The 24,071-nt window shown below is 43.4% G+C and overlaps 1 protein-coding gene across 2 annotated transcripts; it reads right to left on the reverse strand.

Moving 5' to 3' along the window:
* Nucleotides 1–7,724: 7,724 nt before the first annotated feature.
* On the reverse strand, nucleotides 7,725–22,766 carry fignl2 (fidgetin like 2). Of its 2 annotated transcripts, XM_082519596.1 has the most exons (3): nucleotides 22,639–22,766; nucleotides 21,121–21,261; nucleotides 7,725–12,135 (listed from the first exon to the last, which is right to left on the reverse strand). In XM_082519596.1, the coding sequence occupies exons 2-3, from the start codon at nucleotides 21,143–21,145 to the stop codon at nucleotides 10,091–10,093; spliced, it is 2,070 nt and encodes a 689-aa protein (XP_082375722.1). In that variant the 5' UTR covers nucleotides 21,146–21,261; nucleotides 22,639–22,766; the 3' UTR covers nucleotides 7,725–10,090. The 2 variants fall into 2 exon arrangements, with proteins under 2 accessions (XP_082375722.1, XP_082375723.1); XM_082519597.1 differs by lacking the exon at nucleotides 21,121–21,261.
* Between the last annotated feature and the right edge of the window lie 1,305 nt (nucleotides 22,767–24,071).

Genomic DNA, 24,071 nt, shown 5'->3' on the forward strand with positions numbered 1-24,071 from the left:
ATCATTGCGCTGAAACAGAAACTGTAAGTGAGTGCAGTGGGCATGGTGAACTTCCAGAGAACGAGTCGTAGGCGGAGTAATGTTGAGTCATTTTGCAACATAATGCAGTCTGACTTCCAGTAAGGAGACACATGATACCATATCTGCAAATGGCAGTGCCTTCAAGAGGGATAACTTCCCAACGGTAAAGCAGAGGGAAACTTATCAGACTCGCACTATTCGTCAACATGAAGGATTGAACTTTCTTTGAGCTCCGTGTTCGTGGTAAAGTCACCCTTCGGTGGCTTGAAGTTTACCCCGTCAGGCTAATAAGAGCTCATTAAGATTGTCGTTTTCCTGTTGAGCTTGGTGCAGTCGCATTCAGATATCTTCTGTGACTAACGTATGACTCAACAATGATGTTGACATGCAGTTAATAAACATGTCTTCAAATAGCTTACTTAAGTAACGCAACTTCAGTAAGCAGATATCGGCCTCTCTGTTTTGTTTGGCAGCTAAAGATAAATTAAGTAAGGATTTTGCTCATAAAACGTCACAGCTTAACTACTTGCTTCAGTTCACTGTTTTAATACTGACGAACAAAGCCGGCAGTGGCGCTGTTAAGTAGTTAAAACTGGTTTAACTTTGCAGGGAAACATTCAAATGCAGAATAAACACAAAGGCATAATAACAATAATAAACAGTTAATGTAATATAATCAGGTATTTGACACCTTCTAACTTCATTTTCAGCAAGTGTTATTGGCCAGTTATTACAAAAGCAAATAAAAATAAAATCAGAACACGAAGATTAAACGCACACTTGCTCAATCCAACAATGCAGATTAAGTAGCAACATTAACAAACTACAAAAACTTCTTTGAGTGATAAATGACAGATCACAGAAATAAAAGTTCACCACATCTAAAAAAAACAAACAAAAAAACATTTGGTTTTTTGAAAGAAAACCATATTTTTTTAATCTAATATAACATAAAAACAGAGCATAATTATAAATTCTTAGGTAACACACTATGCTATTGGAACACCGAAGTGGTGGTTATAAGCTCTGTGTTTCTATCCATTAAAAATCATAAATTATGTATGATTAATGATCCCATTAAACATTAAATGGACATTGTGCATCATCACTCATCAGTTCATGTTTCATAAGATTAAAAAGAAAGTTGTTCACTTTTGAAAATAAGGACATTATAGCACTCTCAAATGTTTTTCTTTGATATGTGCTTTTCTTTAATGGCTGTTTAAACTTCTACACCTTATGTAGAAAGTGCCGTAGGGCCAAACTCCAGCTAATCTATACATACAGTACTGTGAAATATTTGATTTCCTTTTTTTTTGTATTTGTCACACTTACACGTATCATATTATCAAACACATTTTAATATTAGACAAAGATAACCACATAAATACAAAATGTTTTTAAATGATGATTTAATTTATTAAGGGAAAAGGTACCCAAACCACTGCCCATTCTTCTGTCCAAAATTAGAATTTTAATGCAGACACATTTGGATGGTTTTTAAGCAAGAACGACCTTGTTAAGCTCAGGCCAAAACATCTCAATTAGATTCAAGTCTGTTCAAAACCTTCATTATGCTGTTTTAGTCATCCAGACGTGGACTTGCTGGTGTGTCCTGCTGCATATCCTAACTGAGATTGAGCTTCAGTGCATGAACTAATGGCCGTTGATTCTCTTTCATGATTTTCTGGCAGAGAGCAGAATTCATGTTTCCATCAATGACAGCAAGTCATCCTGAAGCAGCAAAGCAGCCCCAGACCGTCACACTGCCACCACCATGTTTGACTGCTCTCTTTATGAAATGCTAACATGACTCAAACTCCCATGGATGCCCAGTCTCTTTCTTATTATTGAATCATGAACTGAGGTAAGTGAGGCCAGGGTTCCTTTGTGATCTCCTGCATAAGTTCTGGATGTGCTCTTTGAGTAATTTTGTTGAGCTGGCCACTCCCGGGAAGGTTCAGTATAGTTCCCTGTTTTTTTCCATTAGTGGATAATGGCTCTCACTGTGGTTCACTGGAGTCCCAAAGCCTTACTAATGGTTTTGTAACCCTTTCCAGACCGATAGATATCAGTGACTTTGTTTCTCTGCTGTTTCTTTAGCTCGTGGCATGACGTGTTGCTTTTTTAGATCTTTTAGTCTACTTCATTTCACACAAGTTTGGGCACGGCTAGTGAAACTGAACTCCCCTTTCCAAAAATGTGGTTAATCACAGTGAATACTCTTACTTTTTCACACATGACTAGTTTGGTTTGGATAGCTAAATTGAATCTTTATTTAAAAACTGCATTCTGTATTTACCCAGGTTGTCTATATATATATATATATATATATATATATATATATATATATATATATATATACACACACATTAGGAAGGAGTCAAATTTTTTTGTTGTGAGCTTGGTCGAGCGACCAAGTAGGCAAAACAAGGTAGTCATAACAACAGGAGTCTGAAATGTAAAGCATATTTATTTTCCCAACAAAAACAACACATAACCGCATTTCTGGCTAACAACAACACAAACAGCAGAAGTTTTGGCAGTTTGCTGGTCTGCAGCAAGTGTTTGTAAATACAGTGTAGCAAACACTTCAATCTTTGGAGTGGACATACCACCAAAATAAGACCAAGGTCTGCCCTACGGTGCTCAGAGAAACTACACAAAATCCAATAGCTACACCCCAGACTCTGCAGGCCTCAGCATTTTAAAGGTTAAAGTTGAAGACTGAAGAAGTGCAGCTTGTTTAGACAGGCTGCCAGGAGATAACTGCTTCAGTTTCTCTAGAAACCACAACACTCCTAGAACAATGTCCTTTCAAAAGACAAAACCAAAGGGGTGTAGATTTTTGGACATAATACGCAAACACTTCATGCTAACGCTTCAATTTAACAAATGTAATAGTTATCACCTTCTTCTAATTCAGGAGAATAATGCAAAGTTAAACTACATAATAATTTCACAATCTTTAATCAGGGGTATAACATGGCATAAGATAATATTATAATCCCACAGTAGCAAGACAGTGATTCCTTTTTAATTTGTTTTGCAAACACAGCACCTGGTCTCCTTGCAGTCCTGGTCTCCTTGCAGTCCTGGTCTCCTTGCAGTCCTCCAGTTGTTCTTTTGCAGCAAATCTACAACAGAACTACTGAAAAACAAAAGAAGTGTTGCAATGGACGAGTCAAAGCCCAGACCTCAGGTCACTGAAATGCTGTGGTTGCAGTCCAGAGCCACAAACCTCAAAGAACCCAAGCAAATTCACAAAGAAGAGTGGGACAAAATTCTTCTAACGACGTGAGAGACTCAATAGTTATTGAGTTATTGCTGCTAGAGGTGGTGCTGCAAGCTGCTGCTGCATGTGGTGTACCAAGGATTTACAGCACTGCATAGTCAAATGAAAAAGAAACCTTTGTTAGATTATAATATTATTTTATGCCATGTTATACCCCTAATTAAAGATTGTGAATTATTATGTAGTTTTAGTTTGCATTATTCTCCTGCAATAGAAGAAGCTGATAACTATTGCATTAGTTAAACTGATTTGCATTACATTAAACTGCTGACTTGTTGTGAATGAATGATATTGTTTTATGATGCATTATACTGCTGAGTTATAAGAAATCTAATTTGTCTGAGTAGAAGAGAACAGAGTGTGCTGGAGTTTTCTGCCCCATTTCAGCAGGAGCAGATAAACAGGGAGCCAAGGTCGTAGCTTAGGCGCTGTGTGAGAGAAAGCATGTGAATGTTTAGGCTTTGTATGATAAGGTGGAGGCACCAGAGGCTATAAAAGTTTGAGCAATGCTCCACCATTTTGAGATTTTGAGGCTGTCTGCATCAGTGTCCATCTCCCACGTGTGTGATCATTAAATCATCGTTTGACTCAACCCGACCGGACCAGTGTTGTTATTGTGGTTTTTCTCTTGTTTCCATCCCCAATATTTTGAACCTTAACACCTTCCATATGTGTGCATGCATTCATAGAAATCTTGTGCATGCAGCAATATGCACTTGTAAATCTATCTAAGTATTACTATTCTATGCACATTCACATTTTGTAAATATGGGCACTGATTCATTACTGTCTTAGTTCAGAATGTAAATCCATTTTACTATAATTCTGCTTTAACAATTTATATTTTATTAACATCCCTAACATTTTTACCTCATGATGATGGCATTAATAGTTATAGCCTTTATCTTATGTACTGTACTTACAAGTAAATGCAATAACGATACAGATTATACAGTGTTTATACAGACCCTGTATACAGAAACATGCACAAGCCATTCTAGCTATTATCTGTATGACAAAAATATGTAAATATATACATATGCCTTCAGGATCTGATGCATCTGCACACTAGAAATCGTTAACATGAATGTAACAGTTCACTCTTGCATCACATGTTTATTACATACTGTAGATTTAAATTTTTACATATTTTTAAAATAGCTGTATGAATTATTCCAGCATCATTATAAGGTTGAGTCCTTTCTAATGTAATTTGTATTGATGGCTTTTAAGCACACGCGTGAAAGTCTTGCCAAGTGAAGCCAGCAGGGGTCGTCGATGTGTTGAAAAAGCTCAGCTTCTGTTTTGCTTTTTCTGGTTTTGAATTTGCAGTAATTGAAAGTCATTATGGTTTTTTGACAGCGTCGGTGTTTCACATCCTATTTTATTATCACGGTTGGTGATTTCAAAACAACTCGAGATTGAATGTAGTGTAATTATAATTTAATAATCCGAGAAAGAGAGAGAAGTTTGCATGAATGTATATGTTGATGGGAATTTGCACAAGAATAAAACAAAAACTCTGCAAAAATTCAGTTCAGGGGAATCAAGAGTGGATTCCTTACATAATTTTGTCACTTGTGGCTCTGCGGTTTCACGGATTAGCCACAGGGGGGGAGTAGTGACATACATACAATCTGCCACATGTTCAGGGATATGAAATGTAGCGCCGCACAGGAGCATCTGCAGGCTACCCAGCATCAAGCAAATCTAACCTAGTAGAATATCTAATGTTAACCCTTTGATCCCCTTCTATAAGTATCCCTGTCTAATGCTCTTCTCTCACTGATATATATTTTTCGTTGTTCTTAAACACACAGTCTGTTTTTTCTCCTGTATATCTATTTACTATTTATTTATTCAGTGATCACACTTTGGTCATGTGAGCGGGGGGCAGAGGCCAAAGTATTTTAGCAGGACATTCCACCTGTCAGATCTAATTTCCTCAGAGCTTTGATTGACCAACACAGAAACAATGCTGCGGCAAAGGCTTGAGCTTTTCCTTTAAAAGAACCTGAGCAGTTTCTTTTGTGTCCTTTGTTTTTTCTTGCTCAGTGCGGATTTTCCATTACGTATGTGGCTTGAAGGTGCAAACTTTACATAATAATTGTGTTGATGATTATTCTTTCGTTTCCCCGGTGTTGTCTCCTTAGCCCTTGTCTCTCTTTTCGGAAATGGCAAAATATTTAAAGCCTAAAAGATTAGATTCAGGTATTTGTGGTAACAGCTATGCCTGTTATTAAAGAGAGAGCCTATATCTAATGTTAAATGACAAAGAGCTTATTCTCTAGGAGGGCTGCACACTGCCACAATGTGATTTCTCTGTCACCAGTGTGGCAGGCACTGGAGCATATTCTTTAGATTTCTGCACTAAGCTCTGTGCTTCTCTGACGCTGTTTCGGGGTGCTCTTAGGTAAAGGACGCTCAGTGCAAGTTTGCAACATCTGGAACCAATACAGATGTGCTAGCTATCTGTGGGACCGGGGGGCTCGGAGGTTGTAGGCTGATTTGAGTGGGTTGGGGAGTGAGGGGCTGGGCTAGTTGCTACTTTGGCCCTGGGGGTCTGTGTGTCCCTGACTTCAAAATAGACTTGATTGCTAACAGCTGGCAGTCCTAACTCACCCCGTGTCAGAGCTGCCCTCTGATGTCAACCTTGTCAGTATCAAGGCCTGTACAATGGAAGGCCGGCAGCACGTATAGGTAGGGAGGAGATCTGTGTCGGGGTGAAGTGAGATTCAGAGAATGACCCTTTTTTTAATGATAGTTGTTACCATAAATAACATTCGGGTTTTGGGACCTTCAAATCGGGAGCATTCAATGACGATGAACATCATCGTCATTAGTTATGAAGTCTGAGCGCACGCTGGAAAATATTCAGTCTTATGCTGCCTGATCTGAGAGCACAACATCAAATGTACAAGCAGATATGAAAAACACGTATTATCAGTCCATGTCTTGGTTAGATTCATTTGAGAACATCTTGTTAATCTTACATGACCACAACTTCATATTAAACCCACCCAAATAAAGAAATTAGTCTGGCAATGAATAAATATAAATTTTATATTATTCTGAATCTTTGCTTCTGTGTGCCGCCGTCAGGGAAATGTGGCTGCGCTGTGTCCTGCTATTCACTACCACTTTATCAGTAAATAGGACAGCGACTCATTAGCATCTTTTATTATCCAGTTAGAAACTCTGCTCGCCTAATTACCTCCAATCAGCAGGGGGACAAAAATGATTGACTTCCTGGAGGACAGAACCCACTGTAGGACAAAAAGGACAAATTGCTTTTCAGGCTCTTCCTGGATGGACGTCAGGATATAAAAGTATTAAATGCAGAAGGTAACCATATGGGTTTTTTTTTTTAAGTACCCTCATTTGGTCAAATAATTGCAAACCCCCTCACTGCAGTGTCATCAAGTAGTGAGGGCAGCACTTTATAGCTTTATATGCGTCTGCTGCTTGCAGAAAAACGCGTTGGCTTCAGACCACAGTTGGTAAAATATTAGTAGCATATTTATTCATCATTGTACTCTGAAAACTCTCCCACAGCCACTGCGTGATCCGTCTACCTTTACAAGGTTATGTTGTTCTGCAGATAATGTTATCGGGATTGTGACAGCAAAAGATATTAAATAATTTTTAAACAGCTGCGGAGACAATTATCCTTCACCAGAGGATGAAGGGCAGCTGCTGCACAAGGTTGTGCTTATAACAGAGCTATGTATCATTATTAGGCAATTAATTACTCTTGTCATTAACGCCAGCAGCACCACGCTTCCACCGGGATTCATTCAGATGTTTCAAAACGCCCTTTAACAACCTGTAACCGAGGAGTGACGGATTCTGTTTTCAGACTTAAGCTAAACTTTTACTTATTTGCATGGAGTTGCTCAAATTTACTTTTTAGTTTTGAGTGTTTGAAAGATGTCAGGAAAAGGCCAGAAATAGCGCAGGCTAGGCCGCTGGGACGAGCTGTTGTTTACAGACAGTGACAGGGATGAAGGACCTCTGTGCTCTGGTGTTGGGCCTTAAGCCTCAGGGGTGTGTTCGCACTGCTTCTGGATGCTACAGCAGACACACACACACACACACACACACACACACACACACACACACGCTTGCAGACTGGCAAAATTATGTGCACAGTATCCTCAGTTGCCTTATCTTCATTACTCACATTTACAGGAGTCTTTTCTGTCTTTAACAGCACTTAATATGCTGACTGTGCAACCAACTGTGTTAATTCAGTCCAAGCTAAAAAGATCCAAAGCCCTATGATTTAACTTTGTGCGTAAAACAACACACTGTCTATGTAAGCAACTGACCTCGATGCTGGGATCAACCATAGCTATTACTGTTACGTCAACCAGTGAAAAACTGCAACGAAATAAGTACAAAGTAATATTGACAAATTCTGTTTAATATTGTATGATACTCTTATCTTAAAATACAGTCTTTTCTGAGGTAGACTATTACAGTTCAAGAACATAATCATTTGTTTTTGTTTTTTTAAACAGACATCAAAAAAGACATGAAATAAATACTTTCATGTACAATATGCCGCAAAAATGAGGTAGAAATGGTTACAGAAAATGTACAATAACCAAGAACAAAGTTACTGTGATAACAGATCCAAATGTACACAATAAAAGCTTGTTTTGTTGGACAAACTGTGAGAAGTACAGGGGACAGGCAATCAAAAGGTTTTTTAAATTTATGTAATTACCAAATGAATTATCGCTTGCAGTTCCAGCACAACGCTGATGGGCCAGGGGTTGTTCTGCTAGTTGGAAAAAGTGTTTCTTTGAATTTCCAAGAGGGCAATCAGTTTAGTCAGTGGGGGCTGTATGGCATGACTGAAGCTACCAACTGGAAATGGAGGTCTGCACTGTGCTATAGGGTTGCTGGACATCAATCAGACCCCTTCCACTCCAGAGGAATCGGTATAAGGAGAGGGGAAGGGGGTGGGGAGAAGATGCAACGCCACATGGCCACTGGGTTTTGTGGCCAGGGGGCAATCCAATCTAATGAGATTGCATCGGGGAGTGAGAAAACCAGAAAAAAAAGAAAAAGAGTGATGAGGGCGGGAGAGGCGGAGAGAGGAGAAGGACGGTAGGAAATATTACATCATTCTGTTTATACCTCCTCAGGACCATGGCAACAGTCTAATGCACACAACCTCTGCTGCTGCAGACAAAAGACGGGTTTTTCCCACTTATTAAAACAACCACAGAGCTGCTGGGAAAGGGGAGATTGCTTTGGATTGTCTACATATGTAATATGTACACATCAGCTGTGAATTTTCATACTTTGGGATTTGTTAAAAGCTACACATACTTCTCAAAACTCGTCTTTTTGGATGGCATCTTGTGCTTCGTCGTAGGTGATTGTGTGTGTTTATTGTATTTACAGTTTCAAGTGATGTTACGCAGCAGTGAAATCATAAAGCAGACATGCATATGCAGGATGTGTAAACACTAGATATCACAGATTTTTGCAAGCAGTTTGTCCAACAAAAAAGGAATATTTTCTGTATTCTACATAGCATTTCTTCAACACAATCGTCACTTCACCATAAACTACAATAAAAATAAAGGTTATAAGAACAGGGAAAAAAATGTATATATTCATATATAATAATACATGGATTTATGGCATCAAAAATCCTTTGAAATACCTGAATTACATTCAATGTTACTCTTTGTAGCAGATTCAAGTTTCTCTCCCGAGGTAAAAGCCTCGTTGAAGTGGGTACTACAAGACCGTCAGGTTTCCCCTCGCACCTTTATCTCACGCTCCGCCACTCTCTACTAAGACCCTACGATTACATACATTCTTTATTTCATATTTCTGAGGTAAAATTCTTCCTGAGCATTTCAAACATGACTACATACTACAAAAAAAAAAAAGCAGTAAGTGAAATCAAAAAAACAGACATGCTGAAGGAGAAGCTGGATGTGCAGGTGGATTAATGTGGCTCTAATTGAAGATTTCGAGGGAAACTGGACTTAAGGCGGAATGTGAATAATACAAAATTAAGTATGTGATCTTTAACATGACAGGAAATAAAAGATGCAGAATAGTAAGGAGAAGCTGCTGTTTCGTGATTTGGTAACAAGCTGTCAACATCAATACACCGATGTGAAGAACCAGCCCATTTGGAGAAATTTGAGACTACTGCTGCTTTTGTATTTGGTTTAACAAGTTTTTTTGGTCAAAACTGGTTTGCTGAAATGTTGCAGATCCCAAGCCCTTTGCACTGAATGATTAGTGGCAATTCAATGAGTAAATCAACATTTGGAAAGCATGGAAGTGGACTGGTAATAAATAGGATCCTGAGAGTAGCAGCCAAGGGGGAGGGGGGGAGGGATTTTCCAAACCCTGATTATCCATAAGCTTGGACCGCTTCACCTTGCAACAAATAATTGATTTTGTCCTGGACCCAGGCTAATCAGGATCTCTGAGTCATAAAACAGCTATCTGATTTTCCCATTGGCCAAACTACTAATACACTTAAACAAGCCCCATCCTTATTTTCTTTGGGAAAAACAAAATATTGCGGGTATTTACAGCAAAACAAAAACAGCACATCATTGCATGCTTCTGCCAGTGAAACAACCTTGTCATCTCTCCCATGTTTGTGAGCTTCTCTGGCTCTTTTGGCTGAATAATCTGTAATTACAAAAAACAAAAACATTCCAAAGGCTTTCTATGCCGATGCAGAGACAGGGTCATAATGCAGTCCGAGTACTGGGACTGGCTGCTTTCTCAGTGGCTATACATCTTGCTCCACTCTACACAAGTGTCCAGTTCCTTTGCGGTGGTGTGTGGCCGCACCTTGCAGAAGGCATTCTCGAAGTCTGTAAAGTCGGGGGGTTTGCTGGACGTGGTGAGGCCGTGCATGGCTCCATTTGAGGAGGATGCTGACGAGAGCACCTGCTGGCTGAGCTGCAGCAGCTCCCGCACAGTGAAGCCCTCCGTGCGCTGCAGCACACCGTTCAGCTCCCTCTCGCTCAGGCTGAAGCCCTGGGGCGACAGAGCCTGCAGCAGCACCTCTCTGCGCAGAGCCACATCTGGTAGGCCGACGTGGTATCGCTTAGCAAAGCTCCGATGGACAGCATCTTGCAGCAGATCTGGCCTTCCAGTGGCGCATACGAGAATCACCAGACCTGTGGTCCCCACCTGAGCTTTCTCCAGGGTGCTCAGCAGTACCTGCCTAAGGCCCTCCTCTTCCATGGCTTCCACCTGACTAAGTAGCACAACTGAGGGTTGCCGTGCCCCCGCCACCTGCAACAGAGACCCCAGAATGTGTTCTGCCTCAGGCTTCCCTTTAGAGGCCAGCATGGTTCCACTCAAACGGTAGAAGGAGGCCCCTAACTGCGAAGCCAGTGAGCGAGTCAATGTCGTCTTACCCCCTCCTCTGGGGCCGAACAGCAGGACGGCTCTTGGTGGCTGCACCACTGGACTTGGCCTCAACACGGGCCACATCAGGTCCTCCTCCAGGGCAGCTTTGACATGTGTGAGTCCAGCCAGCTCACCCCAGCCCAATGCGGGGATGCAGTCCAATAACTCCCCATTGATGAGGTCTAACAGCCGCGGGTCTGGACTCTTCATAGCCTCAGCAGTTGGAGCACATAATGGAGGGTGTTTGACAGCCTGGGAATGCTGCTGCTGCTGCTGCTGGGTGAATCCCTGTTCTGTCATGCCATTCTCCCCCGTCATGCCTGTTGGAGGGCTGTACTGCCCTGCCGCCCCAAACTGAGGAGACACCAAGGGCTGAGAGGAGGGCTTACTGGGCTTGAAGGTCTGAGGGTCTGTGCTGCCTGAACTACTGAAGCCATTTCCATGGCAATCCGTTTTATCATTCACACTGTAGGGTGAGCTTCCCCCAGCCTTCACAGGGTCATAGCTGTATTTCCTGTACCGCGACCGGTCCCCACTCTCATCATCTTCAACACCCATCTCAAAGGCTTTTCTTTTCAATGTCCCTCCAGATTCAGATGTCCCAAGGCTTGTGCTCTGGTAACTATAGCTGCCTCCTACCACAGTGGGCCTTGAAGGAACAGGGGTAGGGGCCGGTAGACCTGAGGGGAGGTAAGTCGAAGAAGGGTGGCTGTAGCCAGGAGCAAGGCTGGTCTGAGGAGGGTATGTGCTGGGGGGGTAGTTGTAGACTGGCGTGGCAGGGCTATAGCTGGGCACAAGAGTGGGAGTCGATTGGAGAGTGTGGAGAGAGGCAGGGGGAAGTGCTGCGTTGGGTTGCGGACAAAAACCTGAGGAAAGATAGGTGCCATTGTAGCGAGAGGGGTACTCAGTGGACCCACTGCAGGAGCTGCTACCACTGTAACCTGAGTCTGAAAGGTTACTGTTCAATACTGACACGCTGCCAATCCCCGGAGGGCCCGTGGACGTGGCTGCAGTCTTGGGCCCCGAATGGCTGTCATGGCCTCCAGGAGGCCCCAGGGGATAGGCTTCAGTGCTGTGCGTCAGTGGCCAAGGCTCCAGCTCAGTCTTTTGGTTATTTAGGCTCCCAAAGGCCCCAGACTCTGGATAGGTGCCCACAGCAGAAGGCCGGTCATATGGCGAGTCCAGCACGCCGGCATACTTCTCAGCATAGCGCTTCAACAAGTTGGAGGCTGTAAGGGCAGAGATGTCGTCATTGGCCCAGGCGTAGTTGTAGGAGCTGCGGCTACGGCCAGAGTAAAATTCTGACTTGTGGGCCGGAGAGGAGGTGGTGGAGGAGACGTCCAGGTGCTGCTCAGGCCACTGGCTGAGGGACTGGGCATGCTCTGGGTTCCAGTGCATCTTTAACAGGCCTGATAGAAACAAAACAAAAAAAACAGTAAATAAAAGTTATATTTTTCTTCTAAGTAGACTTGCATCAGAAAAATCATTACACTTTAAATTTAGACAGGAAAGCCTGAAGTTTATTGGTCATCATATAAGTTCATCTATGGCCATGTTTTTCTCCACAGTAGGCGTTTACATGGGCATCTGGGTGCAGTAACAGCAAGACTTTCCATGATCTTAACCATGGTTATATTTATTTATTTATATTTAAAACACACAAAGAAAGTGTCAGAATGCCTAAAATTCAGTTTTTCATTTTAATTTTTAATTTGTGGGCAAACCGGGGGGGAACTGATCAGTGGGTTGGATGTGTTGTTTCGCACTTTCCCAGCTTATGTTGGCGTAGCGATAAGATCCCACTACTATTGCCTGTACTGCTAGCATCTGCAGATCTCCCAGAGGAGCTATTGTTATCTCCCTGTGCATGTTGCTCTGAATGCCTGCTCTCTTCGCCCTGCCCCCCCACGTACCACCCACCAATCCACCCACCCACCGTACACCAGAGCTCCAAAGGCCCAGTGGCCGGCTGGACACGGGGAGGGGAGAAATGAACAAGGGTGTGTGTGTGTGTGTGTGTGGACAGTGGTGTGGAGAGAGTGAGAAAGAAAGCAAGAAAGAAAGGGGGGTGGGTGGGTTTGGAAATGCAGCATAGTGTGCTATTCATCAGCACAGTCTCCTATGGAACATTGGGAAAGTGGAATGCCTGTTCCTCTGGCTGACTTCAGCAGTGGTCTAATTGATCATCGCTGAGTTAACAGGACAGAGATGAGCAAGAAAAATCTGTTTTTCATGTTTCCCCTCATGCAACGGATGTAATTAACAATGTTTAAAAGCTGGTTTAAAAAAAACAAAATCACAATCTTATAATTATAGGATTGTTCATTTCATGAAGAGTGCTGCATCTTGCTGAGGCACTAGCTTGACATTCCACACATAGCTTGGCATTACTGAACTGTCATGATTTACCCCAAGGTGAGGACTACGTCAGTCACAAACCGGGAGGTAAAAGGGAATATGGCGAAAGTCATCATTGCTGCCGTCTCTGCCTTTCCTTCAGCGGACGCCTGATGATTCATTATTCATGGCTGTCTGTGTGTGTGGAGCCAGGACTCTTATTGCCATTTAAATCAAAGCTCAATATCCACAGTCCAAGATTAGAAGCTGCTGCTCTCTTGGTCTCTAGCTCACTCCCAAACTTTGGCCTCCCTCCTTACCCAATTTCCAAACCTCCGCGTGTGTGTTTTCAGATTACGCCTGTTTATTCAGTCAGATGAGACCGGCAGACCAGATGGCCATTGGATTATCATGTCCTTCATATTCAAATGCACTGCCTTAAGTTCTCAATGGCCAAACCAGTTCAAGCGCTTCCCTAAGCTTCACCCAACCCACAGAGCCTCACACCCACGGCCACAAGATGTACAAGAACAGTCTTGCACTGTGTTCACTTCTATTTTTAAAAACATGCTGAAGACATTGGCTTGTCCACACCCAGATGACCACTTTTTTTTTTTTTTGGTCTGACTTGCAGGTCTTTGTCCAGGCTGCAGAAACCATATACATGTCCTGCAGGCCCTTCCCATCTGCAGCCCAACCAGTTTGTGAGCAGCCCCAATAATGGGGCCTGTGTGTGACAGAGATGGATGAGAGCCCAGGGGAGCTCATAAAACCTGCAGTGGGAGGGAGGGATGGTAAAGGCAGGGATGGAGGCAGGGAGGGGAAAGAGTGGACAGCAGGCACTTCGTCCTTTCTAAGCAGACTTGCGCAGACATTAGAGGACTCAGTGAGGCGGGCTAACTGCTGTCCTCTCCATCATTAGAGTAGTTCTAATACAGGATGGTACACTACCCCGCTGACCGGAGTAATGACCAGCTGCCCGTAACTGAAAAACCAATTCACTGTTAAATCTGAGCGTTATTATAATTCTTCCACAGAGCAATGCGAGTGATCATTCACCCCTGATGAAAACAGCGGGGTTGCTGAGCAGTTTAGCGTCCCATGCAATTAGATCTTTCCCAGTGCTGGACTGTGGTTTTAGTAGTAGGAGTAGTAGCACTCCACAATGAACTGAGCGAGCGCTAATCTACACTTCTGCTTAAATCAGAGCCATCGCGCAGATTAATTCACTGGAGGGACGGGAAGAAACCTAAGATTAGAAGTAGGAAATCAGGACAATGTGGACATACTGTGGATAGCAGTGCAATCATTAGATTAACTTCAATACATGCTTTAATGCGATGCTGGGTTGTGACATAGAAGCATTAGCGCTGCTAATGCAATCACTAAATGTTGTAATCCATTTGCAAGTAACACTGATGAGCTGATATTTTTATTTATGCGCCACCATCCCCTGAACTCCGTCTCATATAAAAGACGACTTTTATGATTTGAATATTGTTTACAAATATGAATCCAATACAATCGAAGCTTTTCTTCATGCTAACAATACAAAGTAAAGCTCCTCTGTGATCTAAATATAAAGTGTGTAATGTTTTCTCTTTCATCACTTACGCTGTTAAATTTAAAGTGAATAAAAATCACTTGCAGTGACCAAGTTCAATATACACAGATAATGACATGGCTCTTCTGTTGACCGAGTGCGACTGAGTGTGGGGAGGTTGATAAGAACCTTCTGTGTATGCATATAAAACTTCCCACTGTTTGTGTGTGTTCTTGGCCCCAGGAGAGACAGATGTTCTGACCGCCTTACTGTCTGTGCGGCCATTGTGGCGGACGACCATCCAGCAGACGTGCACGGATCGGACAATCCAGTTGGCCCTGAGACAAAGCCTAAAGGATCCTATTGTCAGGGCCCTGTCTAATTATGGAAATCTTATTAATCTATTCAGCAGCAGTCTACTGACAGCTTTTGTGTCAGCCTGGGATTTATTGAGGAACTTGTGTGAGCTGCATCCCATTGTAGGAGTGTGTGTGATGAAGACAGTGGCACAGCTCACTTCAGCAGAGACCAGCTTTCCTTTGAGGAGGCCCTAAAATTAAAATTAGACTACTTATGCCAAACGGGGGAGCGTGTGGGGAGTGCTGTGATTTCTGCCCTCAAATGCTCAGATCTGCCACCTGCAAAGTCACAGAGTCTCCTGTTGACTGGCTGAAACTGAAGTAGCTCGTGGCCCATAAAGGCTTTTATCGCTCTCGACTGCGTTGTGGTTTCCTATAAAATAAGTATCAGTGAGTGAGGTGAAACCTTATCTTGGCTGGAAGCCCCGAGACGGAGGGCTCCAGTGCCATTTCACAGCTCCCCTGAGGTTGCTGCTCCCCCCCTCTTCTCCATTCCCGGCACTTTTGTTTTCCCGGCCTCGAGGAACAAAACGGACACGGATGCAACAAGCCTTCTGGGACTGTGGGCCGCTTGTAAACAAGAGAGCTTTGGATCAATTTAATCTGGGATATATTCAGAGTTCAGCTCCGCCCCATCCACAGACCAGAAAATAAATACATCTACACAACACCAAAGTTAATGCATTTGTTACATTGTTTCTAATATTTTATTTATTAACAAGAAAAGCTAAGCTGATAGAAATGATTGCTTAAATAAACTTAAAATTTGCAGTCTTGGAAATATAAAGAGTTACCCTCCAAGTCTGGCCAGCTATTCTACCTGAAAGTAAACATGAAAAAGTAGACTTGATGCCTAAAACAAAATTCTTTCAATACCTATGAACAAAAAGTTGCAGAGAGCACAGTGTCAAATTGTTCTGAGAATGCTGCTCCGGCTGTTGTGGCAGTGTGTCAGGAATTCAATTGAGACAACTTCTCAGAAAACAGCCACTTCAAAAAGGGAGAAGAAAAAAAAGCTTAAAAGGGGCGCAGTCACACAAAGCACCGCACACCGATATTGCAAAAGGGGAATGAAAGTGTGACGGGCGTTGTGTTTGTGCTGATAAATCACAAAGTTGATGTTCCAATGACCGCATCAGTCGGGACGTGTTCAGCGAGCACAACCTGATCGATGAGTTATTGGACGAAACTCACGCTTGGCACTTATACATATGTAAGACAGACTTTTTCCCTTTTTCGTCTGAACTCTTTAAACACAACTGCTCGTTTTCAAAACCCAACACATTGCTTTGAATAGGAAATCTCCCAAATGATCATCAGTTTAGCACGCAAACCACGAAGCAACTGAAAATCTCTTATGTATGTATGTTATCTTGATTTGCTGTTTCAAGCCCTTGAAGTCCTCTGCTCTCAAGTTCACTATGATTTATGATACTAATATCAAGCAGGGCATTCTTTCTAGGCTGTATGCTGCTGCATGCTACCGGTGAGTCGTAAAAACACCAATCGGAGACACCGGCCACATTTCACAGCCTAGCTGGTGGACAGAGTAGAAAATTGTCTCTGGACGTTGGTATGAAATACACATTTTATCAGCCCCTTGCACAGTTCAGACCTGAAGACGGTGATAAAGATAATAAATTCCTGCCATAAATTTTGGATTATTTCGTACGACACTCGCGTTACACCGTGTCGAGTCACCCTGTGCATTATTACCCCACAGTCGCAGAGGAGCCTCTGTGATTGTGTGGGGTATTGCCAAAACGCCGTTAGAGGTCGGCTCTTCGGACCCTCGTCGACCCACGTTAAAACGGGGATAATGCGCACCCGACCAGCGGGGATCATCATATATCAGGCATGCATAATTGGAGATTGCTGAGGAAAATTATTATAAATCTAATTCTCAGTCGCAGGCCTGCTATCACTCAAATGAAACACAATCCCGCGCTAGGCCTCTCGCTGCATCTGGCTCATCTGCTCCCTCTTCATGTCCCTAAAAAGATGTAATAACAGAAGAGTGCGGGAGCTCTGTTGGGGAGTTTTCACACCTGCTGCCCAGAGCGCGAGCAGACGCAGCTCTTTTCAAAGACGCCTCACCAGTACACTCCCAGGAGGACAGAGCCCATCTCCTGCAGTGGCATTGAGGGATGTCCTCTGTGAGTTTTTTGTGTGTATGTGTGTCTCTATCTCTATACTTTCATCTTTCTGTGGATAGAGCTATCTGCACTCCATGCATCAGAATGACAGTTTGACTTACTCCTTTTTTGTTTCACCCTCCTCTGGGATTGTTCCAGGCCAGCTGTCAGAAGAGTTTTTGTCAGCGTGTGAAGCTAATATTACTTCATGAGAGGATAAGGACAAAATGACCAAAGTGTGTGCGGCTTTTTAAACTTAATGATACAATTTTAATACCTTTGTAATGCCATGTAACTAGGATAAGTGAAAAAAATAAATATCGATTCAAAATAAAACAAAAGGGTAAATTAGAGGCAGATTAATGTTCTGTGGCATTAAAAGTTGCTATTTTAAGCAGAGTGGATGGAGGTGGAGCAGCGGCCAAACTACCTGATGGCATTTTGCTAAACATTGATTAATTGACAAACGTGTTTAGAATTGCTAATGAGAGTGCAGCAAAATGCAAAGTCCTGCCTGAGAGCGAGCACGCTCATTTTGCGCTGCTTTTCTCAGCACTCTCCAAAACTAGAAAGCCTCCAGAATAATTGCTGGATGCGTCACTTCATGCTCGTAATTTTAGAAACAACTCCCCCATCCCCCGTGCCTGCTAATGCACGTCCACAAATGGCAGCGGTCCGTCGACCCCCCACCCGCCTTCCCTTCAAGAAGGAAAAAAACAAAAAACAAAACAAAAACAAAAAACAAAAAAAACAGGGTCCCTATTTTCTGTGACTACAGGCTGGCTTTAGGTCATTGTGTCCACTAATATATCAAAGAACAGCTGTCCTAAGGCTCTGTGATGACCAATCACCCCTTCCATCTGTCTCACCCACCCAATCTCTCTCTCGCTCCATCTCCTCCTCTTCAGCTCTGTCTTTTCCCTCCAATCTCCTATCTGTGTTTCTCCGCTTCTCCACCTCCCTTATTCCCCCACATTCCCACTGAGCATCTTGCATCCCCCCCTCTTTTCTATCCAAATCCCTTGGTCCCTCTGTGCTCTGAGCTTATACTCGCGGCACATGGACAGCTTTGGGATTTGTTGTTTTCTGTTGGTACACACACACAAATTAGAGAAAGCTCGAGTGACATTCCACAGCCTCTCTTCTTTCTAGCAGAGCGTTTTCTGGACATTAGACTACAAACACCTACAAACACTCGAGACACGACAATTAAAGTATGTTATTTCTCAAGTGTAGTAATTTACTAATTAGCTCTGCTGGTGTGGAAGACGTGTCACATTGTCGAGCTCTGAATTCTGCTGCCTCAGGAATCCAGTTCAGCGCTGCCACCCGAATGAGCCTCACCACCCTGCTTCTTAATTGGACCCTTAATGGGAGCGGAGGTCTCCTTAATGAGCTGATAAACCCGTAGAGAGACAAACCACAGAGCCCGTGAACTCACAGGGCCTGGGTTCCTAACCTTCTTTTCTTGTGGACGTAGACGCAAACGCACACAAACACGCACGCACACACTCTGGTGGCTAATTGGAACACATTCACACCCAAACTAATGATCCTAGCACTTATTCGCACACACTTTAGGCTGTGTGTTTACTCAAGGGCCTCACAGACCTCCTTCTACTGCACCACTCATACCACTCTGCCTACAATAGAGATACGCGCTGGCACGGCCCTCCAACCTCCTCCTTCAGGAGCGGGGATGAGATCTAGTCTTTTTTCCTCCATACAAAAACGCTCCATGACTTGCCGGAGTCATTCACAAAGACACTCACACAAAACACAAAAACAGAGCAAGAGAGAGAAAGGAGAGGGGTCAGTCAGAGGAGAGAGCTATAAAAACTGGCAGATCTGGGCTCTTGTGTGTAGTCGCTCTGGGAGTGTGTGTTTGTATATATGTGTGTGCGCATGCATTCTGTTTTAAAAGAAAAGGTACTGCTACACCAGCAGGGGCCCCCAGCAACAAGAGTTAGGGCACTCTTGGGTTGGCGGCCTGGGACTGATTTAAGAGTGTGTTTGAAGTGCAGATTACAGATTCTTTGCACCAAATCCCTCCAGGAGTATCCATGGCCCCTGGAATCTCTCTCAGGTTTCTCCGCAGGTCCGGCCATAGCTGCTCACCCCAGCTTGAAGTATTCTGGACTGGCCGGAGACGGGGACAAGGGCTGAACAGGCTAATATAGAATCAGACACTCAGACACCGAATAATTATGACATCTTATTCATTAAGTCGAAGTGGTTCTGATTCCCCCCCCCCCCCCCCCTTTAAACTCTGTGTCGGTGTACCTGTCCTAAGCACATGTCACCTTGTTTGTGTTCATACAAGGGGACTTGACTCAGAACAGAAATGCCAACAGCAGGAGTCAGAAGTAGCACTGGGAAGCAGGAATGCTCCACATTCCCACAAAGGGGATTCCAACATGGAAGTGAGAGTCTTCACATGCACTGCACATACTCAGCGTCCTTATCTAAAAGACAGTACGCCGAGACATCACAATCAAGCACAGGGGCATATTTGTGTGTCACGCTTGGTCTGAGAATAAACGGCAAAGCCTACCGAACACTGCTGCACATGCTCATACAATCCCCTGTGTGAACTTTGCATGCACAAATACTAGCAGGCCGCTCTGAAATGAGCTCGCCGCTGCAGAAACACTGCAGAACAGAAATGCACCACACATGAAAACCCATCAAGCTGTTGATCTGAGAAGATGAAAAGAAGCACTGTGTGTCCTGATCACAACAGCAAGCCACACACAGAGGCCCACAAAGCCTAAAACATAATGTACCGGAAGAGTCCTATGAAGGACCAACAGTGTGTCATCTCCGAAGGCATGCTTACTATTCCACCATCACTTTGTGACATTCTTAGACTCGCTGTCCATTTCAGCAGCGCCGAGTATAACTAGTGAGTGTGGACCCGCAGGTTGCAGGGAACTAAAGGAGTAACCTGCGAAACAGGCCTTTCAAATGCACGGCCAAACTCGGTCTAATTAGGGTCTGAACTATAAACAGCGTTTAATCAAAAAAATTAAAAAAATTCTGGGAGCTGGCAATATTTCAACCACGAGCCACTTGTGAACGGACCGGTTTCAAAACAAAAACGAGAGGTCAGCTACTTATTTGGGCATTTAGAGGGTGAAATCCACCAAAAGCAAACAAACAGCCATGGTTACTGTCAAACATCTGCTCGTGATGCTTTAATCAAACTCTGTTTTCCAGTTTGAATTCACACGCCCACGCGCTCGCCTACACTGCGACCGAAGCCACATTTAAAAACACAATCAAAAGTTCCTACAAACCATTTTTAAGTAATACTTTTTAAATTGACCTTTCCATGTGATTTCTCCTCCTTTTCTTGTAACTGTCAAGCCAATAATGTTCCTTTGAGGCCATTTAAAGAGATGGGAAAAAGGCGCTCGAGGCCGAGGCCACGGAGGCAGCCCCATGCTGGCCGGCAAACAATGCCGTTTCGGAGAGCCGGAGCACTGGACTCTGACTCAAATGAAACCTGGTGGGAGGGTGCAAAGGGGGAGACGAACACTGGACATGTTAGTTATTAGATCAGCATTGAAGGGAGAATAGAGAGAGGGGAGGAGGAAAAAGCAGAGAAGGCAGGAGGCCGTGTGTGCATGTGTGTGTGTGTGTGTGTAAGTAAAATGACACTTTGAGGACTGAAGGGTTTCTGTAGCTTAAACCATCAGCCCTCCAACCTCTTCCTCTCCCCATCTGTGTCTTCCGTCTGCTGATGAAACATTCACACAGGGCCAGTGCCCGGGGTTTAGCATTTCCACAACGCACGTCAAGCAGGAAAGGGAAAAAAAGAAAAGGAAAAAAAGCCCAACACGTTTCAGATTGCACAATCAACTGTCAATTCTTCCTCTGTTTGCAAACTACACAAACACGATGTTCGCTCCTGTGTATTTTTGGAACGGAGACTCATTGATTAAGGCAAAGTCCAAGTGAGGGAATGAGGCCGTTTGGTGTGCAGAGCAGATAGAGAGAAGGGTATAGTGTACTCACTATAAGGGACAATAGGACTCAGCATTCTGTGGAGCTGGTCTCAATAAGGAGGAAGGCTGTTTTGTGAATGCCAGCTAAGGTTAGTGCCCGTCCGGCTGTAGTCCATCACTGGCATGAGGTTGCACTGACAACAGAACAGCCCTGAGAGAGCGAGAGAGAGAGAAAAAGAGGTGAGGGAGTTACTGGCTGCTGCACTGTGTGGACACTCAAACGTCAACCAATGCTTGCAAGGCGAGCTCACAAGCCAACACGCATCCAAACACAAGATTGAACCGGAATTTGATGGAATTATTGACCAACCCAAGAGCCCGATCAGCGTAACAAGAACAGAATTCAAACTGATATAAACACAAACACACACACGCACTCACTCAGTCTACCAAACTGAGGCGCACAAGGGCGTTCATTATAGGCAGGCATTAAGCTGATTGTGAGGCTGCATCCAGCCTCTAAAGAGGGCTTTCTAAATCTGCCTCACAAAAAGACTCATGCATACCATTGCTCTGTGCACTGGGGCAATAAAGACTGCATTCTTAGGACACAGAGCACTTTTGGAGCCGTACTAACAAAATGCAGGGGAAAGATATAGCCAAAGTTCCAGCTGTCCAGCTGTCCAAACACATCAGCTTCAGCTGTAAAATGATTTAAAATGTATTTTTAATGTGGAAATCTAAATATAACCAGCTATTGTTTTTGTCTACTTTCAAAGATAAAGCACATTAAATTACACCAAGTCTCTATTTAGGTTGAAAAGTCAAGTTGTGAAAGAAATTTTGATCACGCACCAACTCAAATCAGCTTAACCTTCTAGTTTTTATTATGCTTTTCTCATCTGGAGCACCTCTCTGAAAAAGCCGTGCAAATAAAATATTTCCATGAAAGTTTTTTCATTGAGCCTTTGGGGTCATTAATGCTTTCTGTGAAAATCACATCTGTAGAATCTACAGTTCATTTATAAGTCAAATATTAAAAGTCATAAATTACATAATCTCAGATATGTAAACCAAGTCTTAAACAACCGTTTTATTTAATGCTCTGTTAATACTTTTGGCAGCAGTCTGTTCGCTTTAAAACAAACCTATTAAATACAGATTTATATTCATAAATGTACTGTTCACATAGAAGAGAAATTACGCAATGACCACAAGGCTATCTGTGGACACCAACAGGCAACAACACAGTATCAGACTACAAACCCACTCTGCTCCGACTGACAGTCAACTTTTACCACTCAGCCCAGAATAACATGCACACTACAGCGGCAAACCACAGTTCCCACTTAAAGCAAACACTGCCCTGCATCAGCACAGGTCAGAGCGAGGCTGAAGGGAGAAGGCAGAGAAAGCTGAGTTTTCTCAAGGAAATGTCTCATGGTCCTTGGCCAAACAGGAGAGCTGTTTCAACACGCTCAGTTCCCGTCTTCCTCCAACTTCAGCCCGGCCAAGTCAAACAGCAGGGATAGCAGCGGGCTATGACAGCAGATAAACACATAGATGCAGAGAAGACAAGCAGTCTTACCTATTCATGCCTGCATGTCCTCCATCAGATCTGAAAGCGCTAGGATAATCCCTGGAGCAGACCAGACCTGCATGTGCACTGCTATGCTTTTTTCCCCACATATGGGACACAATTCGTCTCTCTCTCTCCCTCCCTCTCTCTCTCTCTCCCCCCCTCCCTCTCTCTCTCTCCCCCCCTCCCTCCCTCTTTCTCTCCCTCGTCAGTGACAGAGCGAGTGCTCAGCTCCCCTCCCCCATGGATCTCCCATCCCCCTCCCCTCCTTCTCACTCTTTATGCTAAAAGTATTTAAGTAGGAAGAGAGATAGAGAATAAGGGGAGTGCAGCAGGGAGGGTGGGGGACTGACCAATCATCCTCTGAAGGAGGGCGAGCGTGAAGGTGCTCGCTCATAATGAAACCTGGACACGGAGGACAGCGGAGAGTTTTTATTTGGAGGGAAATGCCCAGGGTAAGTTTGGTTTGACATAGGAGGATTAGGAAAGCTCAACAGCGGTCAAATTGCAGTGAAAACACACCGAGGAGCGAGCTCTTATTTCTTCACTGGCTGACTGAAACAGACACTTGACAACTGATCCTTGAAAAATGATATTCATCGCTTATTACTAATTAAGAAAGTATTTCTCAAAAGCAGAATAATGCATCTTAGCCTGGTATGAGTGTATTATTATTATTTTCTATTTTTCAGCCAAGCTCCGAAAAAACAAAAACAAAAAAAGCAAAAATGCCTTCCAAAAATTCCTAAGCTGCCACACCCACACAACATCTTGTATGTAACACGAGGAAGACAATGTGGTTCAGCAAGCAGCCAGCTTGGAGGTATTTACTGATCAACTGCCACATTAGCCATACACCCACATCGCAGAAGACTTGTCTCCACAAAGCCCTGATGCATGACCATCACACCATACTTCACCATTCAGCACAGATAAGGTGACCTCGTGAACAAAGGTTCAGCTGAGTAGAGCCAGAAACAGAAATAGCTCAATAAACTTTGACCTTAGTATAACAGATTGGATTTATTATGGACAAATTAATGCAAGACTACAGCTGGAAACATCTGTCGAGCAACAGTCGCCACCGATACAAGCAATAAAAGCAATAAGCAGATCTCTACACATCTCCTGCACTGTTGTAGTTTATTTCTTTTATGTTTGCGTTGCTTAAAGGTATTTAATTTATAAATGCAGGTTACATGGTTGATTGATAGATGTGCATCTTAAATGGAGGTTTAGCGTTTGTGAGAAAGAGCCAAAAGGAAGAACTAATTTATTAGATCGCCACCGATTTTAAGGTTTGTGCCACAGCTGCACTAAATTAACAGTACTGGTAAATTACCAGACTCATTTTAAATGTTCCAGTAATTGTTAATCCACCAGTACATACAAGCTAAGGTAAATATAGTTACTGTTGTTAGCATGAATTTTCAGATTCACTG

The sequence above is a fragment of the Aulonocara stuartgranti genome (genome assembly GCF_965226115.1).
Source record: "Aulonocara stuartgranti genome assembly, chromosome: 20".
Lineage (NCBI taxonomy): Eukaryota > Metazoa > Chordata > Actinopteri > Cichliformes > Cichlidae > Aulonocara > Aulonocara stuartgranti.

Bases quoted from the DNA above. Each gene is read 5' to 3' on its own strand.
- fignl2 (XM_082519596.1), bottom strand. From the start codon at position 21,145: ATGCTGAGTCCTATTGTCCCTTATA. The intron at 12,136-21,120 runs GTGAGTACACTA...TGTTTCTATCAG, and splicing joins GAGTCCTATTGTCCCTTATA to GCCTGTTAAAGATGCACTGG.